The sequence below is a fragment of the Trichosurus vulpecula genome, chromosome 6 (assembly GCF_011100635.1).
Source record: "Trichosurus vulpecula isolate mTriVul1 chromosome 6, mTriVul1.pri, whole genome shotgun sequence".
NCBI lineage: Eukaryota > Metazoa > Chordata > Mammalia > Diprotodontia > Phalangeridae > Trichosurus > Trichosurus vulpecula.
Window position 1 is genome coordinate 215,394,836 of NC_050578.1, and position 20,801 is coordinate 215,415,636.

General features: G+C 38.2%; 1 protein-coding gene across 1 annotated transcript in view; it reads left to right on the top strand.

Moving 5' to 3' along the window:
• The window catches only part of ATRN (attractin), a 243,133-nt gene that overhangs the window by 114,345 nt on the left and 107,987 nt on the right, over window positions 1-20,801 (top strand). Inside the window, exons 18-23 of the mRNA XM_036764167.1 lie at window positions 2,191-2,424; window positions 6,570-6,707; window positions 12,635-12,728; window positions 15,901-15,953; window positions 17,612-17,706; window positions 18,192-18,270. Of these exons, the coding sequence (XP_036620062.1) occupies window positions 2,191-2,424; window positions 6,570-6,707; window positions 12,635-12,728; window positions 15,901-15,953; window positions 17,612-17,706; window positions 18,192-18,270 (693 nt within the window). The remainder of the gene's footprint in view (window positions 1-2,190; window positions 2,425-6,569; window positions 6,708-12,634; window positions 12,729-15,900; window positions 15,954-17,611; window positions 17,707-18,191; window positions 18,271-20,801) is intronic.

Genomic DNA, 20,801 nt, shown 5'->3' on the forward strand with positions numbered 1-20,801 from the left:
TGAAAGGCCTTCTTTCCGATCTCATTATGTTGTTTTCTGTTCAGAGATGACCCTAAAGTCACACTCCTGTCTTGCAGAAGCTTACTATTAGATTGGCATTTTGTCATAGATAGGTAAACATCTGAAAGATATCAGAATAAAACTACTAAATGAATAGTCTACATCCTACATAAGTCTGGGACAAATACACTTTAGGATTAGGAGGAGAGTATATAATTGGTCCAGTAATCAATGAGAACAACCATTGGAATGTGACAGCTTTGCAGAGTACAGCAAGATGCTATTGTCAGATCTGTAATTATTTCAGGGACTCATGATGTTGGTGGGTTTTCAGTGATCTTTGATAAGAAATTTCTATCTGCTCCACCTGAGTGAGATGTGTTGGCCTCACAGTATGGTGGGGACTCACAGGTTGGTATAGGTTTGTTGAAAATAAAGCAGACCATCTCAGAAAAATCTATAAATTTAAAAAAAAATCATTAACTATATTCTTATAATTAGTTAAAGTGATAAAGGTTTTTCATGTGGTGTTATACCTCTGCAAAGTCCTTTGCCTATGATTCCTTATGATTACTCTGGAAGGCTATACCATTGGAGCGTAAGATACAGCAGATTCTACGGTACTGGAAAGGCTTTGAAGACTGTCAGCTTATCAAAAGTCTAATTTGCTTGCAGGTTAAAACAAAATGGCAATATATGTTAATAAATAGTGTTCTATGCATTACTTATGCATTACTTACAACTAATGATGTTATCGTTTTGGTATATTCCCCCAACCTTAAAATTATTAGTCTTATGTATGTGTGCGTATTTTTTTTTCAGTAATTCTTTGACCTCTTACTTTAAGTATAGTTTACTATTAAGTTAGAATAAAGTATCTTTATTTCTCTTTTGGGGCAGATTTTTTTTTAAATTAGTTTTTTTCAGTGTAGTTCTAGGAGGCCTTTAGGAATACTTAATAAAGTTTAAGTGACTATTGGAAGTAGCTTAAGTCTGTCATCACAATGCTAATACTCTTGATTTGAGTACAGTTGGATATCAAGAGACTTAGTGATTTTTAAACTTATATTTTTATTTATTGATGAACTCTGGGAACAGGTAATATGTTGGTTGACAGCAGGAAAGCAAACTGGAATAGTGAAAGTGCTCATGAAAGATGATTTAAGTGCACTAGATAAATTTAGATCTGGAGGTTCTGGTGATACTTATGTCCTAGGATAGTAAGAAGCGAGATGAGTGTGAGAGGTAGAAAGAATATCAGCATGTAGGAGCAATGAGAAAATCCCCTATCGTCAGACCTTTTTCTAAACTCCCCAACACAGTTATGAGGATTGTAATTGTAAGAGACATTACAAACATGGGGAAAGGCAAAAAGAGAACTCTAGACCTAGATGTTCGTGAGGAAAACTGAAGGAATTTGGTGTTCACTTCTAGAGAGGAGAAGGCCATGGAAGACTGGATCATTTTCTTCTAAGATCTATTTTTTGTTTTGTTTTCCGTAGCATTAATTGTTCTCCACCTGCACTAAGAACTAAGGAAGACATCTTATCCTGAAATTATGACAGAAGGGAATTAGTTAAATAAAAAATGGAAAAATTTTAGGACTCAAACTCAGAAGATCCTGGGTTCTAGTCTTCACTTTTCTTTGTCATAAAACTAGTTAGTGCCAAGAATGGTTTGTCATCTGACCTCAATTTCCATATTTGTAAAATGACTGAGTTGGCATAGATGATCTCTAGTGTCTCTTCCAGCTAAAAAAATTATATGATTTTCTAATGCAATTATTTACTGTCTGTTTGGGTATAATAGACAAGAGTCAGCTAAAGAAGACTGTACTGAGATTAGAAAACCTGGTTCCTATTCTCAGCTTTGCTATTGATTTCCCTTGAAACCTTGATTGAGCAAGTCACTTCCAGTTTGTGGACCTTAGTTTCCTTCTTTGTAAAATAAAGTAGGTCATATTTGATCTGTAACCTTCCTTTAAGGTAAGGTGTTCTAACATTGACAGCTATAAAATACTTCTCTTGAAACATTTAGAAAGAATTTCCAGCTTTCTGCTAAGTGATTTGTCTGTCCCTTTCAAATCAGATCTTCTATTTAAAAGAAAAAAAACCCTCTATTTTTCACTATTAACGCTTTTTACTAAGTAGCATGTGGAAATTTTTGTAACCTGGTGTTTTGTTTTTGTAGCGGAAAATTGTTCCGGTTATTGTACTTGTGGTCACTGTTTGGACCAGCCTGGCTGTGGCTGGTGTACTGATCCGAGCAACACCGGCAAGGGGACGTGTATTGAAGGCTCCTTCAAAGGGCCAATGAAGATGCCATCCCAGGCACCCGCAGGGAATCACTATCCACAGCCACGTCTTAATTCTAGCATGTGTCTGGAAGAGAACAGATACAACTGGTCTTTCATCCAATGTCCAGGTAACAAATTGCATTTTTTTTTTGTAATGTGGCCAAAAAACCATTCCTTTTAAAAGTTTGGAGTATAAAAGTAATGTTACTTACCTAGACTACATTTGATAATGGAAGAATGGTTCAACTCAACTTTGGAGAGATTATTTCATATAAAATTGGTTTCCCCTAGTGACAAGAGATGATGCATTTTAATAAGAGCTTTGTTTTTCAGTTTGCCCTGTTGTAGAAAAATTGCAAATTTTTCCTGCTATCTACTTGTGCGTATTTTCTGCATAAGCAAGCTGAAGTCATTTGCACCCTCCCTAGGTAATACTCCATCAGTTAGTCTGATGTAACCTTTTGAGAGGTCAAATCTTGTTAAAATAAAATCTCCACCAAATATAAGATATTTAAGTGAGCTAGGTGGTACAGAGACAGGGCTCTGGGCCTGGAGTCAGGAAAACCTGAGTTGAAATCTGGCCTCAGACACTTACTATCTATGATGCAGGGAAAATCATTTAACCTCAGTTTTTTTCAGTTTCCTCAACTGCAAAATGGGATTATTAACAGCACCTACTTCACATGATTGTTGTGATGATAAAATGAGATAATATTTGTAAAGAAGTACTTAGCACAGTGTCTAGCAGGTACTCTAAAAATGCTTGTTCCTTTCCCTTCCCCCAAGTCCCAGATGATGGTTATACTATGGAGTCATTTTCAGTTTGACAGAGGACATAAATGACCTCTTTTAATTGTAATAGAATTTGGTTTGTATTAAAAATGGTACATAAAAGTTACTGTGCAATAGTTTAGGAAGGGTTATTTACATGCACCCATTAATTCCAGTTTTATCAGAGACTTTTGTTGTAGGCTAATGTGGAGATTACTTGAGTAAAATCCCTTTTCTCCCATAATCAGTTCTGTTTATGTTATTCAGTATTTTCAGAGAAATAGAATGGTTGCCAAAAACTACCTAGTCTACCTTGTAGCTGAGCAAGAACTCCCCCTACGTCATCTCCCCAAAGTGGTATCCAGCTTTTATATGAAGATATCTATCTCTCTAGTATTGTAATTATGAAGTTATTATTTTTTTAAAACCAAAGCATAAGACTTGACGTTTATCCCTATTCAGTTTCATCCTAGTGACTCTGGCCAAATGCTCTTTTTGTATCTGATTTTGTCATTTAATGTTTTCTCCATCTCCCCTTTCTTTTCCTTTGGCCCTACAGCTTGGTGCCATCTGCACATTTGGCAGGCTTGCTGTCTATGCCTTTATCCAAGTCATTGGCAAAAATGTTAAACAGCACGGAGCCAAGTGCAAGTCTCTGGGCACTGGCTATGCTAACCCTTCCAATCTGACATCAAACTGTTAATGACTAATTTTCAAGTCTAGCTAGTCAAGCCATTTTGGACTTACCTAATGCTCTGTAAGCGGAAACAGGCCTGGATTTGTCATTGAAGGGACCTGTATTTGAATCATAGCTTTATCATCAATGAGTTAACCTTTCTTGTCCTCACTTCTTCACATGTCGAATCAGGTGAAAGACTAGATTATCACCAGCATTACTTCCAACTCTGAATCTGTCATCCTAGGATCACGTAATCGCATAGCTCTCTTGTCTTCAAGTCTAACAGGAGAGATTCTGTTGAGTGCTTTGCTATTTTATAGCTAAACTATGGGTACAGCATTCCTCAGGCTGCTAGTCTAAAAGTCCTTTCAAAAAGGAAATGAGGTTTGTCTGACATGAACTGTTCTTGAGGAAGCCATGCTGAGCTTTTATAATCAGGGCTTCATTTTCTATCTGTTCGTTACCTATTCCTTTAATAATTAGAATTTTGCCAAGAATTGAAATTGGAGTCACTGGCCTATAGTTTGCTGACTCAATTCTTTTTTCTTTTGAAAATTGGGATAGTTTTCTTTCTCTAGCCCTGAGACACTTCTTTCCTTCTCTACTAACTTTCAAAGATCATTAACAATGCCTTGGCAGTTACATCCAGTTATATCTGCCAGTTGTGTCAGGACCCTGGCATGTGGTTTATCTGACACTGGTAATATCGAGGGCAGCATTTTACAGTAGAAAGAGCATTGGATTTAGTCTTAGAGGACCCTGCTGCCTATTTTACCTTGAGCATGTCACATAACTCTGGGCTCTAGCTCGTTACCTTATAAAGGATAGCCACCAAAGTCTCTTTCACCTCTAGATCTTGAATCTTAGGATCCTATTATCTTCTTACTTATATTGGGTATCTACTCCTGATTAGGACTTTTTTCCTGAGAAGATGGAAGCAAAATAATGCTTGAGCAGATCTGCTGTGTTTCCATTAATAGTTAGTATCCCATTCATTCTAAGTAGTTTTTCTCCTCTTTCTTTTTTTTACTTTTTTCCAGTGTAGCTAAAAAACAAAATAAGGTCGTTAACTTTTCTTAGTAGTTTTAGCTCAGTCTTACACTTAGTGTTTCTGACATTATTTCTACATACCCTTTTATTCATTCTTTATTACCTATCATTGCTTCATCTGTATATGCCTTTTTAAAATGTAAGTCAGCTGGTGAGCATCCTGTGCATCCAAATTATTCTCTTTAGACAATTCCCTTTTTTTCTTTTCAGCAAAATTCTTTCTTTTGTGTCCCCAAAATTTCTTTCTTGAGAGCGTTCCATCTCTCTTGGGTTAACATTCCTGTGAAATTTTAGGTGACAGGATCCTACCTTTTCTCTGAATGCTTTTAAATCTTTTCTTTGCACCTCTAGGGTGAATGTCTGACTATGCCCAACAGCCCCCTCTTTTTGTATCTCAGAAGCTGAGGTGGAGTTGTCACCCAGCATCACAACGTAAGTGTCGTCTTCCACTGTTCACAGTCTCTCACTCCCTCATATCAATCCAATGTCAGTTCCCCTTGTCTCTACCTTTGTAACATCTCTCATATATGCCTCCTTCTCTCCTCTGACACTGCCAACACTCTAGGACAGGTCCTCATCCTCCCATGCTTGAATTACTACAATAATCTGCTGGTTGGTCTCCCTGCCTCGACTCTCTCCCCACTGCAATCCATCTTCTACTCTGTTGCCAAAGTGGTCTTCCTGAAGCATGGGTCTAACTATATCTCCTCCTGTATCGATAAACTGCAGTGACTTTCTGTTGCCTCCAGAGTCAGATGTCCTCTGTTTGGTTAGTAAAGCCCTTCATAACACTTCCCCTTCCTACTTTTCCTATTTTCTTATATCTTGCTTCCCTCCTATACTTGGTAATACAGTGATGCTGGCCTCTCACATGACATCCCATTTCCTGACTCCAAGTGTTTTCCCTGGCTGTCTCCGTACCTAGAACTCTATGCCTCCTGGTTTTCTTGGCTTCCTTCAAGTCTCAGCTCAAGTCCAGCTTTGTGCAAGTGCCTTCCTTCTGAGACTTCCTCCAGTTTATCCTGTATAGATCTTGTTTGTATATACTTGTTTGCATGTTGTCTCCTCTATTAGACTGTGAACTCCTGGTGAGCAGGGGCTTTTTTTTTTTTTTTTTTTTTTTGCCTTTCCTTGTAGCCAAAGTACTTAGCACGGTCCCTGGAACATAGCAGGTGATTAATGAATGCTAGTTGACTGACTTCTTCCCTAGGGTTCCTAGTCATTTCCACCTCATCAGTAAGTTCTTTCTTGTTGGTGAGAACAAGATGTAGAATTACAACTCTTTTAATTATTCCCTTCACTTTTGAAGGTTGAAACTGTCATGAAGGCAAGCCAAGAAATAGCCTTTCTGCTTTTGGCCAAGAGAATGTCAGCAGATGTCTGGATAATTTAATTATTCAATCATCATCACCATGTCATGGCTCTGTCAACTGCTTACAGAGCCCAAACTCTTGATCTATGTCCACTTTTTCTCTTGGCATTCTGTAGTCCAATATGACAATCTCTTCAGATAGGCTGTGTTCCAACTCAGATAAAGGCTGCGTTTGGTATGTTTGTTTTCTCTTTTAAATCTCTGGTTATTGGGCTGCATTTTTGATGAATTGATCATCTATAATTTGCTCTTTGTTCTCATGACAAGTAGTATATCCAGCAAGCTGCTTCGGATAGCTATAACTTTGGAAGACCTAGGTAGTCTAAGGCCATAATTTTTGAGGATTTGTTACAACTTTGCTGTGAAGTTGTTACTATCCCAAATCTCTTTTCTTTCCCTAGCGTGCCAATGTAATGGACACAGTAAATGTATCAATGAAAGCATCTGTGAAAAGTGTGAGAATCTGACAACTGGCAAACATTGTGAGACATGTATATCGGGCTTCTATGGTGATCCTACTAATGGAGGAACATGTCAACGTAAGTGAAATCTAGTTTTGTTAAATACAAATCTAATAATGCCATATTCATTAAACTATAAAGATGAGGTGGATGAGGCAAATGAATGCTATATTTCTTAGTAAGCATTTGTTATTTTCAGTATACTTTTAAATCGTGAATTTTCCCATCCATGAAGATTAAAAGTATGTAAGGAATAACAGTTTTATATTTGGAGGAAAAAGCATTCACAATTCATTTGTTAGCATGTAAAATTGAAAAGTAGTATTAGCTGGATTTTATTTTGTTTTCGTATTAACTATATTGCTCATATAAGCCTGAGTCCTCCAATATTTAAATACTGTGCTGCTTTTCCTGATAGTGTGAAATATTTCACTAGAATTTTGTTTAAGCTGTACTTTGTTTCCCCATTACTGGTAATAAAATGAATGTGCTAAATGAAAGTACTTTTTCAAGCCCTCTAAATGTAAGACAGGAGGAAAGTATGACTTCGTAGCTTAGAAAGAGTCCTATAGATTCTGAGAAGTCTTGTAGTTATGTCTGAGATGCCTTGGGATGTGTGTTGGTACCACATTTTGTATCTGTAATGATGCCAATGGTACATAAACCTATTGTGTTATTAACCTTGGCTTTGATTTAGCCTGTTATTTCTCTTAAGAAGCTCTAACAAAGCTCTAATGTTACATGATCATGATTCTAATTGTCCTGGAAATTTAAAGGCAAAGGAGATAAATGTGGCCTGAACTGGTCAGAGAAGATTTGATGAACGAAATATGATATGAGAGATTTTAACAGGTTAGAAAAAATTTGGATAGAGAGAGGAGTCAAGAGGGCATTCCAGATAAAGGAAATAGTTTATAGGACAGGTAAATGTATCATTTAAAACTTTCACTTGAAATTGGAATATATAAGCGTCCTTCACTGGAACCAGAATCAGGAAAATCTGAATGCAAATCCAGCCTCAGACCCTTTTTAGCTGTGTGACCCTGGCCAAGTCCCTTAACCTGTTTGCCTCAGTTTCCTCAACTGTAAGAATGATGATGATAGTTGTTGTGAGGATTAAAAGAGAAAATATGTATAAAGTGCTTTGTAAACTTTAAAGCACTGTAGAAATGCTAGCTATTATACACAATGCAGGACATGGATGATCAGGTGAAGGAGACTGAGAAGAATTGATTAGATAGATAGGAAGGGTACCACCACAATGAAGTGGCACAGAAGGAGAGAGCATTTAGCACAGGGTTTCTTAACCTAGAGTTGTTGAACTTTAAAAAAAAATATATATATATATATATATATATATATATATATAAATGTATTTTAATATATATTGTTAATTTTTTCAGTATGGTTGTTTTTCTCTGTAATTCAGTGTATTTTGTTTTATGCATTTAAAAACATTCTGAGAAAGTTGTCCATAGGCTTCACCAGACCAACAAAATGTTCCATGACATAAAAAGCTTTGAACTTTTGATCTCAAGAGGTGAGGTAGGGACAGTGTCAAAGGCCTAGAAAGGTCAAGGAGGATGAAACTTGGAAAATGCCATTCAATTTAACACTAAAGAAATCGTTGTTGGTCTCGAAGATAATGGTTTTCAGTGAGGTGGTTTTCCTTTTATCTTTGTTACATCTGCATCTAACAGTGCCTGACACCGTATTAAGCAACAATAATTGCTCAATAAATGCTCATTGATTATTTATAGGGTTTTCAGCATAAAGGTGGGTTGCAGTTTGTCAAAAGCTTTTTGTGAATCTATTGATTCAAATGTTATGTAATTTTGGATGTTTTTGCTTTCAATATGATAATTATATGAATATCAATTAATAGCATTAATTGATGATATTGATTGTTTTCCTAATGTTGACTGAAACTTGCATCCTTGGTATAAAACCTACTTGCTTTCAGTGAAGACTGTAGTCAGATGTTTCTTAGTAGTAAATAGTACTCCTGATTCACATTTTGCCAAAACCAGTAGTTGTCAGCTTCCTACAGCACTCAAAGTTATCAAAAGAAACCATTACTTTGGGGAGGTGGGTAGAATGCACCCTCAGTGTTAATCCTCCCAAAGACCTTTGTGTTCTTTGAAGATAGTTGAATGTTATTGAATCACTAGAGGAATAGAGAATAAGGATGTATATGAATGTAATGTAGTCATATTACACCATAAAAGAAGGTAGATAGGAGAGATTCAGAGAAACCTGGGAGGATTTGTATGAACTGATGCAGATTGATGTGAACAAAATCAGGGGAACATTTTATACAATGGCTATAGTAACATAAAGGAAATAGCCTTGAAAGAGTGAAGAGCTATGATGAGTGATCAGTCATCCTTCTAGAAGACCAACAGTGAAGGCTGCTTGCTACTACCTCTTGGCAGAGAGGTTGATATACTAAAGGTACAGAATGAAATGTTTTTAGATATTGCTGGTATATAAATTTGTTTTGCTTAACTCTCTTATTTGTTACAAGGGAAGGCTTTATTTGGGAAAGGGGATGATTGTAGGAGGGAAAGGTAGAGATAATGAAAAAAAAAAGAAGGAAAGAGCGGGGCAGAGCCAAGATGGCAGCTGGAAAGCAGGGAGTTGCATGAGCTCCCCACCAGGTCCCTCCAAAAACCTATAAAAATGGCTCTAAACAAATTCTAGAACTGCAGAACCCACAAAATAGCAGAGGGAAGCAGGGCTTCAGCCCAGGACAGCTTGGATGGTCTCTGGGTAAGGTCTGTTGTACAAGGAGCTGGGAGGGGAGCTGAGCAGAGCCCAGCGTGGGCCGCACCAGGACCAACCAGACACAGGAGCCAGGCGGAACAGTCTCTAGCACCCTGAATCAGTGAGCTGTGGCAGTTATCAGACTTCTAAACCCACAAACACCAAAGACAAAAGAGAAGGTTAGTGGGAAAAGCTGCAGGGGACTGAGTGATAGGAGTTCCTGGTTCGGCCACTGCCCTGGGGGCAGTGGGGGTGATACAGCTACAGAACTACAGCTGCAGTTGCTTCCAGCCCCAGGCCCACCTTGTGGGAGAAATTAAGTGCAGATCAGAGCAGGAGTGCAGAGTCTGCTTAAGATCTGAGTCCAGTTTGGGTTGGCTGTTCTTGGGGGAGGAGGAGCGCTGCTGTGGCAGAGCTGGCTGTATAGAAATAGCTCTGAAAACAACAGCGCATCCCCTCAAGCTTGGGACAAAGTACTCTATACTCTACAAGCAGTCCTACCCAGACAAAAAGCTGAAGGGTCAAGTGGTTGGCTGGGAACATGACCAGGCAGCGAAAACGGTCTCAGATTCAGTCTCAGACTTTGGAATCTTTCTTTAGTGACAGAGAAAACCAATACATACAGCCAGAAGAAGTCAACAAAGTCTAAGAGCCTACATCAAAAGCCTCCAAGAAAGACATGAACTGGTCTCAGGCCATGGAATAGCTCAAAAAGGATTTGGAAAAGCAAGTGAGAGAAGTAGAGGAAAAATTGGGAAGAGAGATGAGAATGATGCAAGAAAACCATGAAAAATAAGTCAATGATTGGCTAAAGGAGACCCCCAAAAATACTGAAGAAAATAACACCTTAAAAAATAGACTAACTCAAATGGCAAAAGACTTCCAAAAAGCCAGTGAGGAGAAGAATGCCTTGAAAGGCAGAATTAGCCAAATGGAAAAGGAGGTCCAAAAGATCACTGAAGAAAATACTACCATAAAAATGAGATTGGAGCAAGTGGAAGCTAGTGACTTTATGAAAAATCAAGATATTATAAAACAGAAGCAAAGGAATGAAAAAGTGGAAGACAATGTGAAATGTCTCATTGGAAAAACCACTGACCTGGAAAATAGATCCAGGAGAGATAATTTAAAAATTATTGGACTACCTCAAAGCCATGATCAAAAAAAGAGCCTAGATATCATCTTTCAAGAAATCATCAAGGAGAACTGCCCTGATATTCTAGAGCCAAAGGGTAAAATAGAAATTGAAAGAATCCACAGATCGCCTCCTGAAAAAGATCCCAAAAAGGAAACTCCTAGGAATATTGTCGCCAAATTCCAGAGCTCCCAGATCAAGGAGAAAATACTGTAAGCAGCCAGAAAGAAACAATTTGAGTATTATGGAAACACAATCAGAATAATCCAAGATCTAGCAGCTTCTACATTAAGGGATCAAAGGGCTTGGAATGATATTCCAGAAGTCAATGAAGCTAGGATTAAAACCAAGAATCATCTACCCACCAAAACTGAGTATCATGCTCCAAGTTAAAATATGGATTTTCAATAAAATAGAGGACTTTCAAGCTTTCTCAGTGAAAAGACCAGAGCTGAACAGAAAATTTGACTTTCAAACAGAAGAATCAAGAGAAGCATGAAAAGGTAAACAAGAAAGAGAAAACACAAGGGACTTACTAAAGTTGAACTGTTTTGTTTACATTCCTACATGGAAAGATGATGTGTATGATTCATGAGACCTCAGTATTATTGTAGCTGAAAGGAATATACGTACATATGTGTGTGTGTGTGTGTGTGTGTGTACATATACATACACATACACATATACATATATATAGACAGATGGCGTAGGGTGAGTTGAATATGAAGGGATGATATCTAAAAAAAATAAAATCAAATTAAGGGATGAGAGAGGAATATATTGAGAGAGGGAGAAAGGGAGAGATAGAATGGAGTAAATTATCTCGCATAAAAGTGGCAAGAAAAAACAGTTCTGTAGGAAGGAAAAGGGGGGCAGGTGAGGGGGAATGAGTGAATCTTCCTCTTATCGGATTTGACCTGAAGAGGGAATAACATATGCACTCAATTGGGTATCTTACCCCACAGGAAAGAAGGAGGAAGGGGATAAAAAGCGGGGAGGACAGAAGGGAGGGCAGACAGGGGGAGGAGGTAATCAAAAACAAACACTTTCAAAAAGGGACAGGGTCAAGGGAGAAAATTGAATAAACGGGGATAGGTTAGGAAGGAGCAAAATATAGTTAGTCTTTCACAACATGAGTATCGTGGAAGGGTTATACATAATGATATGCATGTGGCCTATGTTGAATTGCTTGCCTTCTTAGGGAGGGTGGGTGGGAAGGGAAGTGGGGAGAGAATTTGGAACTCAGAGTTTTAAAAACAGATATTCAAAAAAAAAAGTTTTTGCATGCAACTAGGAAATGAGATACACAGGTAATGGGGCATAGAAATTTACCTTGCCCTACAAGAAAGTAAGGCAAAAGGGGGTGGGGGTGGGGGAGTGGGGTGACAGATTGAGTGCTGACTGGGAAATGGGGCAACCAGAATATATACCATCTTGGAGTGGCGGAGAGGGTAGAAATGGGGAGAAAATTTGTAATTCAAACTCTTGTGAAGATCAATGCTGAAAACTAAATATATTAAATAAATTAAAAAGAAAAGAAAAAAGAAAAAAACTTTAAAAAAAGAAGGAAAGAAAGGATCAGTGAAACATTAACAAATTAACAAATAGCAGAAGAAAGTTTAGAAGGACACACAGAGAAGCAGTTTTGTTACTGTCATGTTAAATGTAATTTATACTTTAAAAAGTATATAATAGAAGTTCAATTTAATATACAGTTCTCTTTTTCTGTTCTTTGTATATTGAAATATTTACATTTAAAGTTTACAATAAAAAAATAAGAGATCAACAAATGAACTGAAAAAGTCCTGAAAGAATAGCAAGAGTTAGAAGCTTGGAAAGGTAGCCATGGTTGTAGAAAAGCCAATAAAAGTTGACAATACCTCCTGAGAATAACTGGAGTCAGTCTTCAGGTCTCTACCGAATTTATTTCAGTACCTTCAGTGCTTGGCATTTGTGGTGAATTTGTTGATTGAAAACTTTCCATCATCCAAGTGCTATCTCTTTTCCTTCTCTTCCAATTTCCAGTTAAAGTGGTTTTATTGGCAGAATGGAAACTAATTTTTTGTTAGCCAAGTGTAATCTGTGTTTTCTTTCATTTTCACAGCTTGCAAGTGTAATGGTCATGCTTCCCTCTGTAATACAAATTCAGGCAAGTGTTTCTGTACCACCAAAGGAATCAAAGGAGATGAATGCCAATTGTGAGTACCACCTACTTGTATCATATACTGAATTTTGAATTCTGGTGGGGAAATTGATTTTTGACAAATGTAATTACAGTGATTCTGTATTTATAGTCAGCTAAATCTAAGTGATCTTTGCTAATGATGGGGAGACAAAGCAGAGATCTGTTAAAGCAATGATCAAAGGCCCTTTAGACTTAAGATTTATCTCCTTTCACCATATTTGTTCAAAAACTGGCCAAAGAGTAATCATAGGATCATAATGTAGAGTTGGAAGAGGCCAGAACAATCATCTAGTTTAGTCTTCCCATTTTACAACTGAGAAACTGAAGCCTGAACAGGTTAAATTACTTGCCCAAGGTCAAATGGGTATTTAGTGACACAACCATGATTCGATTCCATTTCTTTAGCTCCAAGTCTAGCATTCTTTCCTGAAAAATTGACTGATTTGAAGTTTCCCTTATACTTTATTCTGAACTTCAGCTGGAGGATACTAAACTCTAGTGGAGATGGTCACAAAGTGGGTAGTATTAACCCTGGGCAATCCATATCTAGAGAACCTTTCTATTGACTGTCACCCTTACCCATAACTGAATTGGCTAATTCTCTTGTTCAAGGAAAGAAAGGGGTTGGTTGCCTTCCAGGATAGCAGTATGAAAGATTCGTGCATAGTCCATTAGTCCTTCTGAGTACCTCAGCTTCCCCTGGACTTGATTCTACCTTCTGACTGATTTAGTGAGGGAGAGGAGAGCTGAGTTCCCTTTTCTGGCCCAGGACAGCATTGTCAAAAAAGAAAAATGATCAGGGACCCCAGAGGGCCCCCAAGATCCTTTCAGAGGTCTTTGAGGTCAAAACTATTTTCATAATAATCCTAAGACATTTTAATTTCTAGTACAGTAAATCTTTATAGATTTCTAGTATGGTAAAGCTTCATAAATGCTCTTTGGGGAGGTGGTCCCCAGTAATATTTAAGAGTGTAAACAGGTCCTGAGACCAAGAAGTTTGAGAACTTTTGGCTTTGGACTTCCTTCTTGCTATGCTTTAAACCTTTACTGATAGCTAAAATTCAGTTTTAGACATCGAACTCTGCCCCCATTTGTCCCTTGAGCTTACTTAATTTCTTGGGTTCAGAGATTTCCCATCTTTTGTCTGTCCTCCCTTCTTCTGCTCCCACCGTCCCTATGAGCGCTAGCCAGGGGTAAGGTGCTCACTCCCTTTTTTCTATGTTACTCCTGCTGCCACATATTCCAAATGATGAGATTGTATTTTTTAGGGCCTATTCATAAGGAAAGAGTATTAAATGTAGAATTCATATATGAGTAAGATAATTCAAAGTCTATATTAAAGAAACTGGAAAGTGATTAAGTTACTGGCTGAATGCTACCATGGTTCCTCTTTCAGACCAAAAATGTCTTCTTTACCCCTCCAAATGAAAATGACCTTTTTTTAAACCAGAAATCACAGTCCATCAAAATCTGGTATTCATTGACCTCTGCTTATTGGAATGAACTTATTTGTGTGTTCTACAATCCCATGCTTATTTTTAGCCAATCAGGATTCTCCAGCTGAACCAAAGAGAGGAAGAAAGACTAATTTTTGTTTAAAATATTTCTCCTTGTCATATCTCTCATTTCTTGGAGGTGGGAGAACTAGAGTATTCTGAGTGGAGGCTTTGGAACAAATGGGTCAAAGAAGAAACATCCCATTTCTTTGTGGTGCCTAGCTAGCATAATACTTGGGGCAAGACTGCTTTAGAGGAAAGTCTCCTTCAGCGAATTCTTTTTTTTTGTCCTTTTTCTTTACAAGAAGGGTTTCAAGAATGAAAAGAAATATTTATGCTTACCATAACATCTGGCTGGTATCTTATAAATGAGCATGTATCAGTTTAACTTGCTGCTATTTTACAGATAATAAAACTGTCACCATAATACACTGTCAAGGTCCATTTATTAGGCTGAGGATCTGTGTTATAGCAGAATTGATTGGTTTGGTTTTAGTGTTTACTAAAGCCTATTAGTTGCATGCTTTACATTGCTAATAATTTCTGAAGAGAAGGCTACTGGTGGATCCCATTTTGGTTTTTGAAACCAAGACTCTAAAATAAAAGAGGTGATATAATAAAACCCACCATGCATCCCTTTCCCTGGATTGGGTACAAAAATGTAGTAAAATGGGTAGTAAAATGTTGAGGCGTGTTGAGCTGAGGATGTATAGAATTAAAATTTCCCCTCAGAGAGGTTCTTTATGTAATCCTATCATCTTCATTCTGGATTCTCCTTAAAAGTGGGATAACATCACGTTTTAAAAGCAGAGAGATTGGTTTACATCTCTACCCCTCAAAGTTGTAGTGAGCACAGTATAGCACCATGGTTCTTGCCAGAAGGGATCTTAACCCATAACTTTGTCATTGTCTGAGATACAGTTGTGGAAGAATACAGAACCTTTGTCCATCTTGGCCCTACTGGTTGTGCTACATAGATTGCTAGGTTTGCCACACTGAACAAGTTTTAAATGGGAATTAGTGATTTGTGGTAGACTGGTGGAAATTGAGATCTTTGTTGAATATGCTGCTCCTTAAGTGTTCAAGTTATTTTTCAAAGGGGAACCAGGTTTATTTGAGTTTAAATAAACTGCACGATTATTTTCCTCACTTGACATTTATGGAAATGGGAGCAGGCTACTTAGGGAACATAGAAAGTTATTTAGAAATGGCAAGTTGGAAAGTATTTTCACTATATGACAGTCCACTTTGGAGATGGTATTGATTTTGCAAAGGGCAAAAAATGACTTTAAAGGCAGTAGTAAAGTCCATTTGTAATTTAAATTTCTCTCTTTTATTCAGTTTGTATTAGGCTGTTTTGGTTTTTCATTATTTATTTAATGTATAGTGTTGTGTTTTTGTTTTTTTTTATAGTACCCTGCTAGATGTTCTCCCAGAGAATAAGTATTTGTCTGGACTAGTGGTGAGATAGTTATAGAAAAAGACAAGAAGACACAGAATGACTGTAGTCTGATATGACCAAGAGTGAGACATAAATGAAAAAAGTGACTTTATTGCCTTGAAAAATATTTTGTACTTGTTTGATATGGATGAAATTTGAGTTTTGAGTCTGATTTTAAATCTACAAATAATATAAAAACACTTTTTCATCAACGAAAGAAAATAATAAATATTAATAAATTTTTCTAGATGTGAAGTAGAAAATCGTTACCAAGGAAATCCTCTCAAAGGAACATGTTACTGTAAGTATTTTTACTTTTCCTCCTTGTCTGGGAACTGGGTAGGTTTTGCTGCTGCATTGGTTGAGTGTTTACCAGGCGCCATTTTTAGAAGTCAGCAGAACAGGGGGCTCTGGTAGGAATCTGAGCATAGGGGCTTTGGGCTTCTCTACTAAAGGCCAGTACCTTCAGTAGATGCTTCTGATGGCTCTTGGTTTGAAGAGCAGTGGTCACTATCTGCTGAACACTCTGGAGTCTTTTTTTTCTGTCTTTATGTAATTCTACTTGCTGCTTGAACCTTTGGGGAACAAGTTCAGAAACCAAAATAAGCATTAAGATGCAAAAAATAACCACACTTAAGGTTACTTAAAATTGTGTTTATACATATACAGTACATGGAACCCAACTGAGCTCTACCAGATGATGAGGCAGAAGCTTTGGGCACTCTCTGGAGGGTCGCTGTGGATAAGAGCCTCCATGAAATTTATTCATTTTCTTGGAAGAAAAATGCCACATAACTTCAAAGCAGGAATTATCACTTGAGTTACTAGGTTCACTTTAGGTTAGCATTTATTCAGGGCCTACTCTGAGCAGAGTGCAGAGCTCATGAGCTCAGTTTGTGTTTTGCCTGTAAAACAAAGACACACAGACTGTCTTCATCAGTCTCAAATCTGGCATATTTGATCTGCCTTTCATTTTTCACTGCTCTGTCAAAAATAATTACTCACATTTATTTAGAACTTTAAGATTTGTGAATGAGAGGCTTGATGAATATTGTTAAATTCTGCACTCTCCATTGTTGTCCTTCAGAATTGAACGATAGAGATAATTCTTATAAAAAATAAAACACTGGGGCAGCTAGGTGGTGCAGTGAGTAGAGCACCGGCCCTGGAGCCAGGAGGACCTGAGTTCAAATCTGGCCTCAGACACTTGACACATGTACTAGCTGTGTGACCTTGGGCAAGTCACTTAACCCCAATTGCCCTGCCAAAAAAAGCAAAACAAACAAAAAAAACCACTAAAGATTGGACCTGAGAAAATAGTTCAGGATTTCATGCCAATTCTGGAATGTGTTATTTTGACCCTCTCTTTTAAATAGTGTTTTCTCAAAATAATCTGTGTATTCAAGGCAGTGTTCTATAAACCAAAAAACAGAACTTAGGGTGGAGGAATGACCTATTGGCATCAGGAAGCTTTATCTAAGCTAAAGATGAGGATAGAAATCCTTTGGGAATTTAGAGGGGCTTAGTCCATAGCATTCAGAAGGCTCAGCAGGGTGGAAATAGGGAATTGCTTAAGAGATCAGCGCTGAGACACAACAACACAAGAGACCTTACGTTAATTGAAACCCCAAATCCAAAACTAAAGTCACAAAACAGCAAGGGGTCAGCTGAGTAAGGATGGGTGGTGGGAGTTAATATTAGGACAACAGAGCCTCCTTTTAAAAGAGCCTTTGGCTAGTAGCCTACTTCTTGGGTGGGGATGAGCTAAGGAATTCTCTCTGGCTATTGAGACTCAGGAAGTGAGCTGAATCAAATAACAGTAACCAGGCCTCACTATCACGTAAGGGTCATTTTGCCTGTATTGTTTTCCTTTAAATACTAGCTAGTTGATTTACTTTCCAATTTGTTGTTCTATGGGTTTCTTTGTTTCTAAAACTGCATACATTTTTTTTCCCACAGATACACTTCTTATTGACTATCAGTTCACCTTTAGTCTATCCCAAGAGGATGACCGTTATTACACAGCTATCAATTTTGTGGCTACACCTGAAGAAGTATGATCAAGATGACCTAATGTCTCTCTGAGTGTTTGTGATGATTCTTGTTTGTATGAGGTCAATGGTAGAGGCAGTGCTATGTAATGGTTTTCAGGGTTAGTTTTCTTCTGTTAGTTTAAAAAAGATAGAACTCTGGTTAGAGGTACTGCTTCTGTCATCACCTGGAATCTTTTTTTAAAAATGCTTTCTTGCACCATATCTACATTTTATTGAACAGTAAGTCCTTCATACCCATATGGCAGGGAAATTGAATTTTATTTTGGATTTGTAGCTCAGCTTAAGGAAAATCACCTGGGAATTAACTTCCCCTGTCAACACTTACTCTTCTGAAAAGTTTTAGGTTTCTCATGAGACACTAGTAAAATGTAAGTTCATCTGTAATTGGGAAAATTGATAGTAATGAAATTTAACTATGGCTTTCCTACAAAATCTCAGAATTGTTCTAACATCACTTAGTAACATGACTTTCTCTTTTCAATCAGCAAAACAGGGACTTGGATATGTTTATCAATGCCTCAAAAAATTTCAACCTCAACATTACTTGGGCAACAAGTTTTACAGGTAAGTAAAACTCTTGGTCACTACAAAGGGCTAGACTGTGTGTGGCTTTAGAACTTGGAAATGTTTTATATCCAGTGTTCTTATTCATGAGCCCAGTTGTGAAGATGTTTTGAAGGTTGGAAAGTGATAAGATAAAAAGAATAAAGATAGAAGAGAGAGGATGTTGGAAAGATTACTGGAATTAGGAGCTGGAACCCCAAATTCAATTTCTAGTATTGCCACTTACTATGGCCATAAGCAATTCCCCATTTCTGAGCCTCAGTTCTCTTATCTGTAAAACAGGCAGGTTAATAATACTCAGAACTACCTGTCTCACCAGGTTGTTGTGAGGAAAATACTTTGCAAACCTTAAATCATTGTAGAAATAACTATTCATATCGAATTGAAAAGTTAGGGTAACTTTCCTTTTTCCATACGCCTGCTCAATGATCCTTTCATTCCAGACTCTCCAGAGCCTGAGGTTTTCCCCTGAATTACTATCCCCTATTGTGGTTACTTAGGATGAGAGACTGGGCTGATGGCTCACTTGTATGCATCATAAGCTGTTTCATAAATAATCCGGGACTACATGGGTAGCAATCCTGACCATGCATTAATGGTTCCTAACATTGCTTGAGAGGATGAGACATAAATGATCAGGCAAGATGAAGGCATAGAATGATTCTAAAGGCAAGGAAGTTTGGAGGAGTCAACTTTAGGCTAATTCCCTGTTTGGGGGGATAGGGAATCAAACTAAGAAAAGACAGGTTTTACATATAACAAAGGCTGGTTTACCTTTTAATACCTAAGAAGCATATGATTTTCTGTGCAGAAAAATATATGTGAACTTAAAGATTTGAGTCCACATCATTAATGGAGTTAGTACCGACAAAGCTCCCATAGCACACTGCTGGTATCCAAAAACTCATCTGTGGCTGCCCCATGTAGTCCTAGTCACCTAGTGCTTGCATCTTTATAGAAGATTGTGTAGCAGTTCTGGAGAGCTTAGGGAGCGGTAGATAGGCAGTGAAAGGTGCCTATGAGAAAAGCTGTGAGCAGCTGGGCTTATTTGCCCTTGAAAAGGAAGCTGTAGTGACTTCAAGGCCTGACGACTGAGTGTTTACTGTTCAGAGGACAGGAATTACCAAATTACCAATTACCAAAGCATCTGTGGTACAATAAAAAGAACATTGAATTAAAAAATCAGAAGTCCTGGGTCTCCATTCTGATTCTGCTGATTATGAGGCAAATCACTCACTTTCTCTGAGTCTTTGCTTTGTTCTTGTAATGGAGCAATAATAGCACCTGCAGTACCTTTTCGTAGTGTTATTGTGAGGATAACACACACACACACACACACACACACACACACACACACGTGTATATACGTATAGTGCTTTGGTCACCTTAAAATGCTGTATAGTCTATATGATAATAACAAAGTCCAGGAGTTAATAGAAAGGGAAGTTACATTCAAAACAACTGCAAAATACATAGAGTCTTTAGGAATCATTCTGCATAAGCAACTCGGTATCTGTATAGAGTAAATTACAAAATTTGTTTAAAGAAATAAAGAACATGGAGGATATTCAGTGTTTGTGGCTGTGCTATGCTAGTGTAATAAAACTGATAATATTACCTAAGTTAATTTACAAAAATTTTTTGATACATTCATTAGCTTTCCTGAATTTTTTTCCTTTCCTTTTTTGTTGTAACCGATGGCCCTGTAGGAGGGATGGGAGGAGGAATACAGGGGAAATGTAGGCAATGTAAAGACAAGAAAAAGCAATCTATATGTTTATATGCATACATACATACATATCTGTGTGGATGCAGACGCACACAGAACTGAAGTCAGCTTTCAGTCTCTCTGGCTCACAGTTTCCTCCTGTAAACTGAGAGGTCAAACAAAGACCATCTCTGAGACACCTTCCAACTCTTTGGTGTCCTGGGAGGACTTAATTACTGGGGGCTTTAGTTGGAATTTGTGAGAGGGGACCTTAGAAATAGATTTTCGGGGGGCGGAGCCAAGATGGCCGCATGAAGGCAGCCTCTTACCGGAGCTCTCTCACAAGGTCTGTCAGATTCCTATAAAAAAGTGAATTTGAGCAGATTTGAGAGAGTCAGAAACCGCGAGCAGTGTGCGTGGGGCAAATTTCCGAGCCGGGAGAGTCTGAAAGGCCGGAGGAACGAACCTGCAGGCTTGGAGAGTGCTCGGTGCGGGGCGGCTCCAGACCAAGGCGGAAGCGGCTGGCCGGGAAATCCACGTGGGAGACCGGCTGGGAGAAAGCTGGGCGCCCGAAACCGGCAGAGATCCCCAGGCCTCCCAACACAGGACGGCAGTCTGTGGGAGCGACGAGAGGCAGCGCAACGCCACCAGCCGCGAAAACACCCACTCCTGACGCTTGCAAAACCCAGGAACTCGGCCTCTTGAACTTCCGGAAGACTCAATGGCCAGGTAAATGGCTCTAACCCCTCCCCCCCTCACCCAGAGAATTCCTCGGGGGAAAAAAAAAAAAAAAGAGAACTGAAACAGAGGAGAGAGTAGCGGG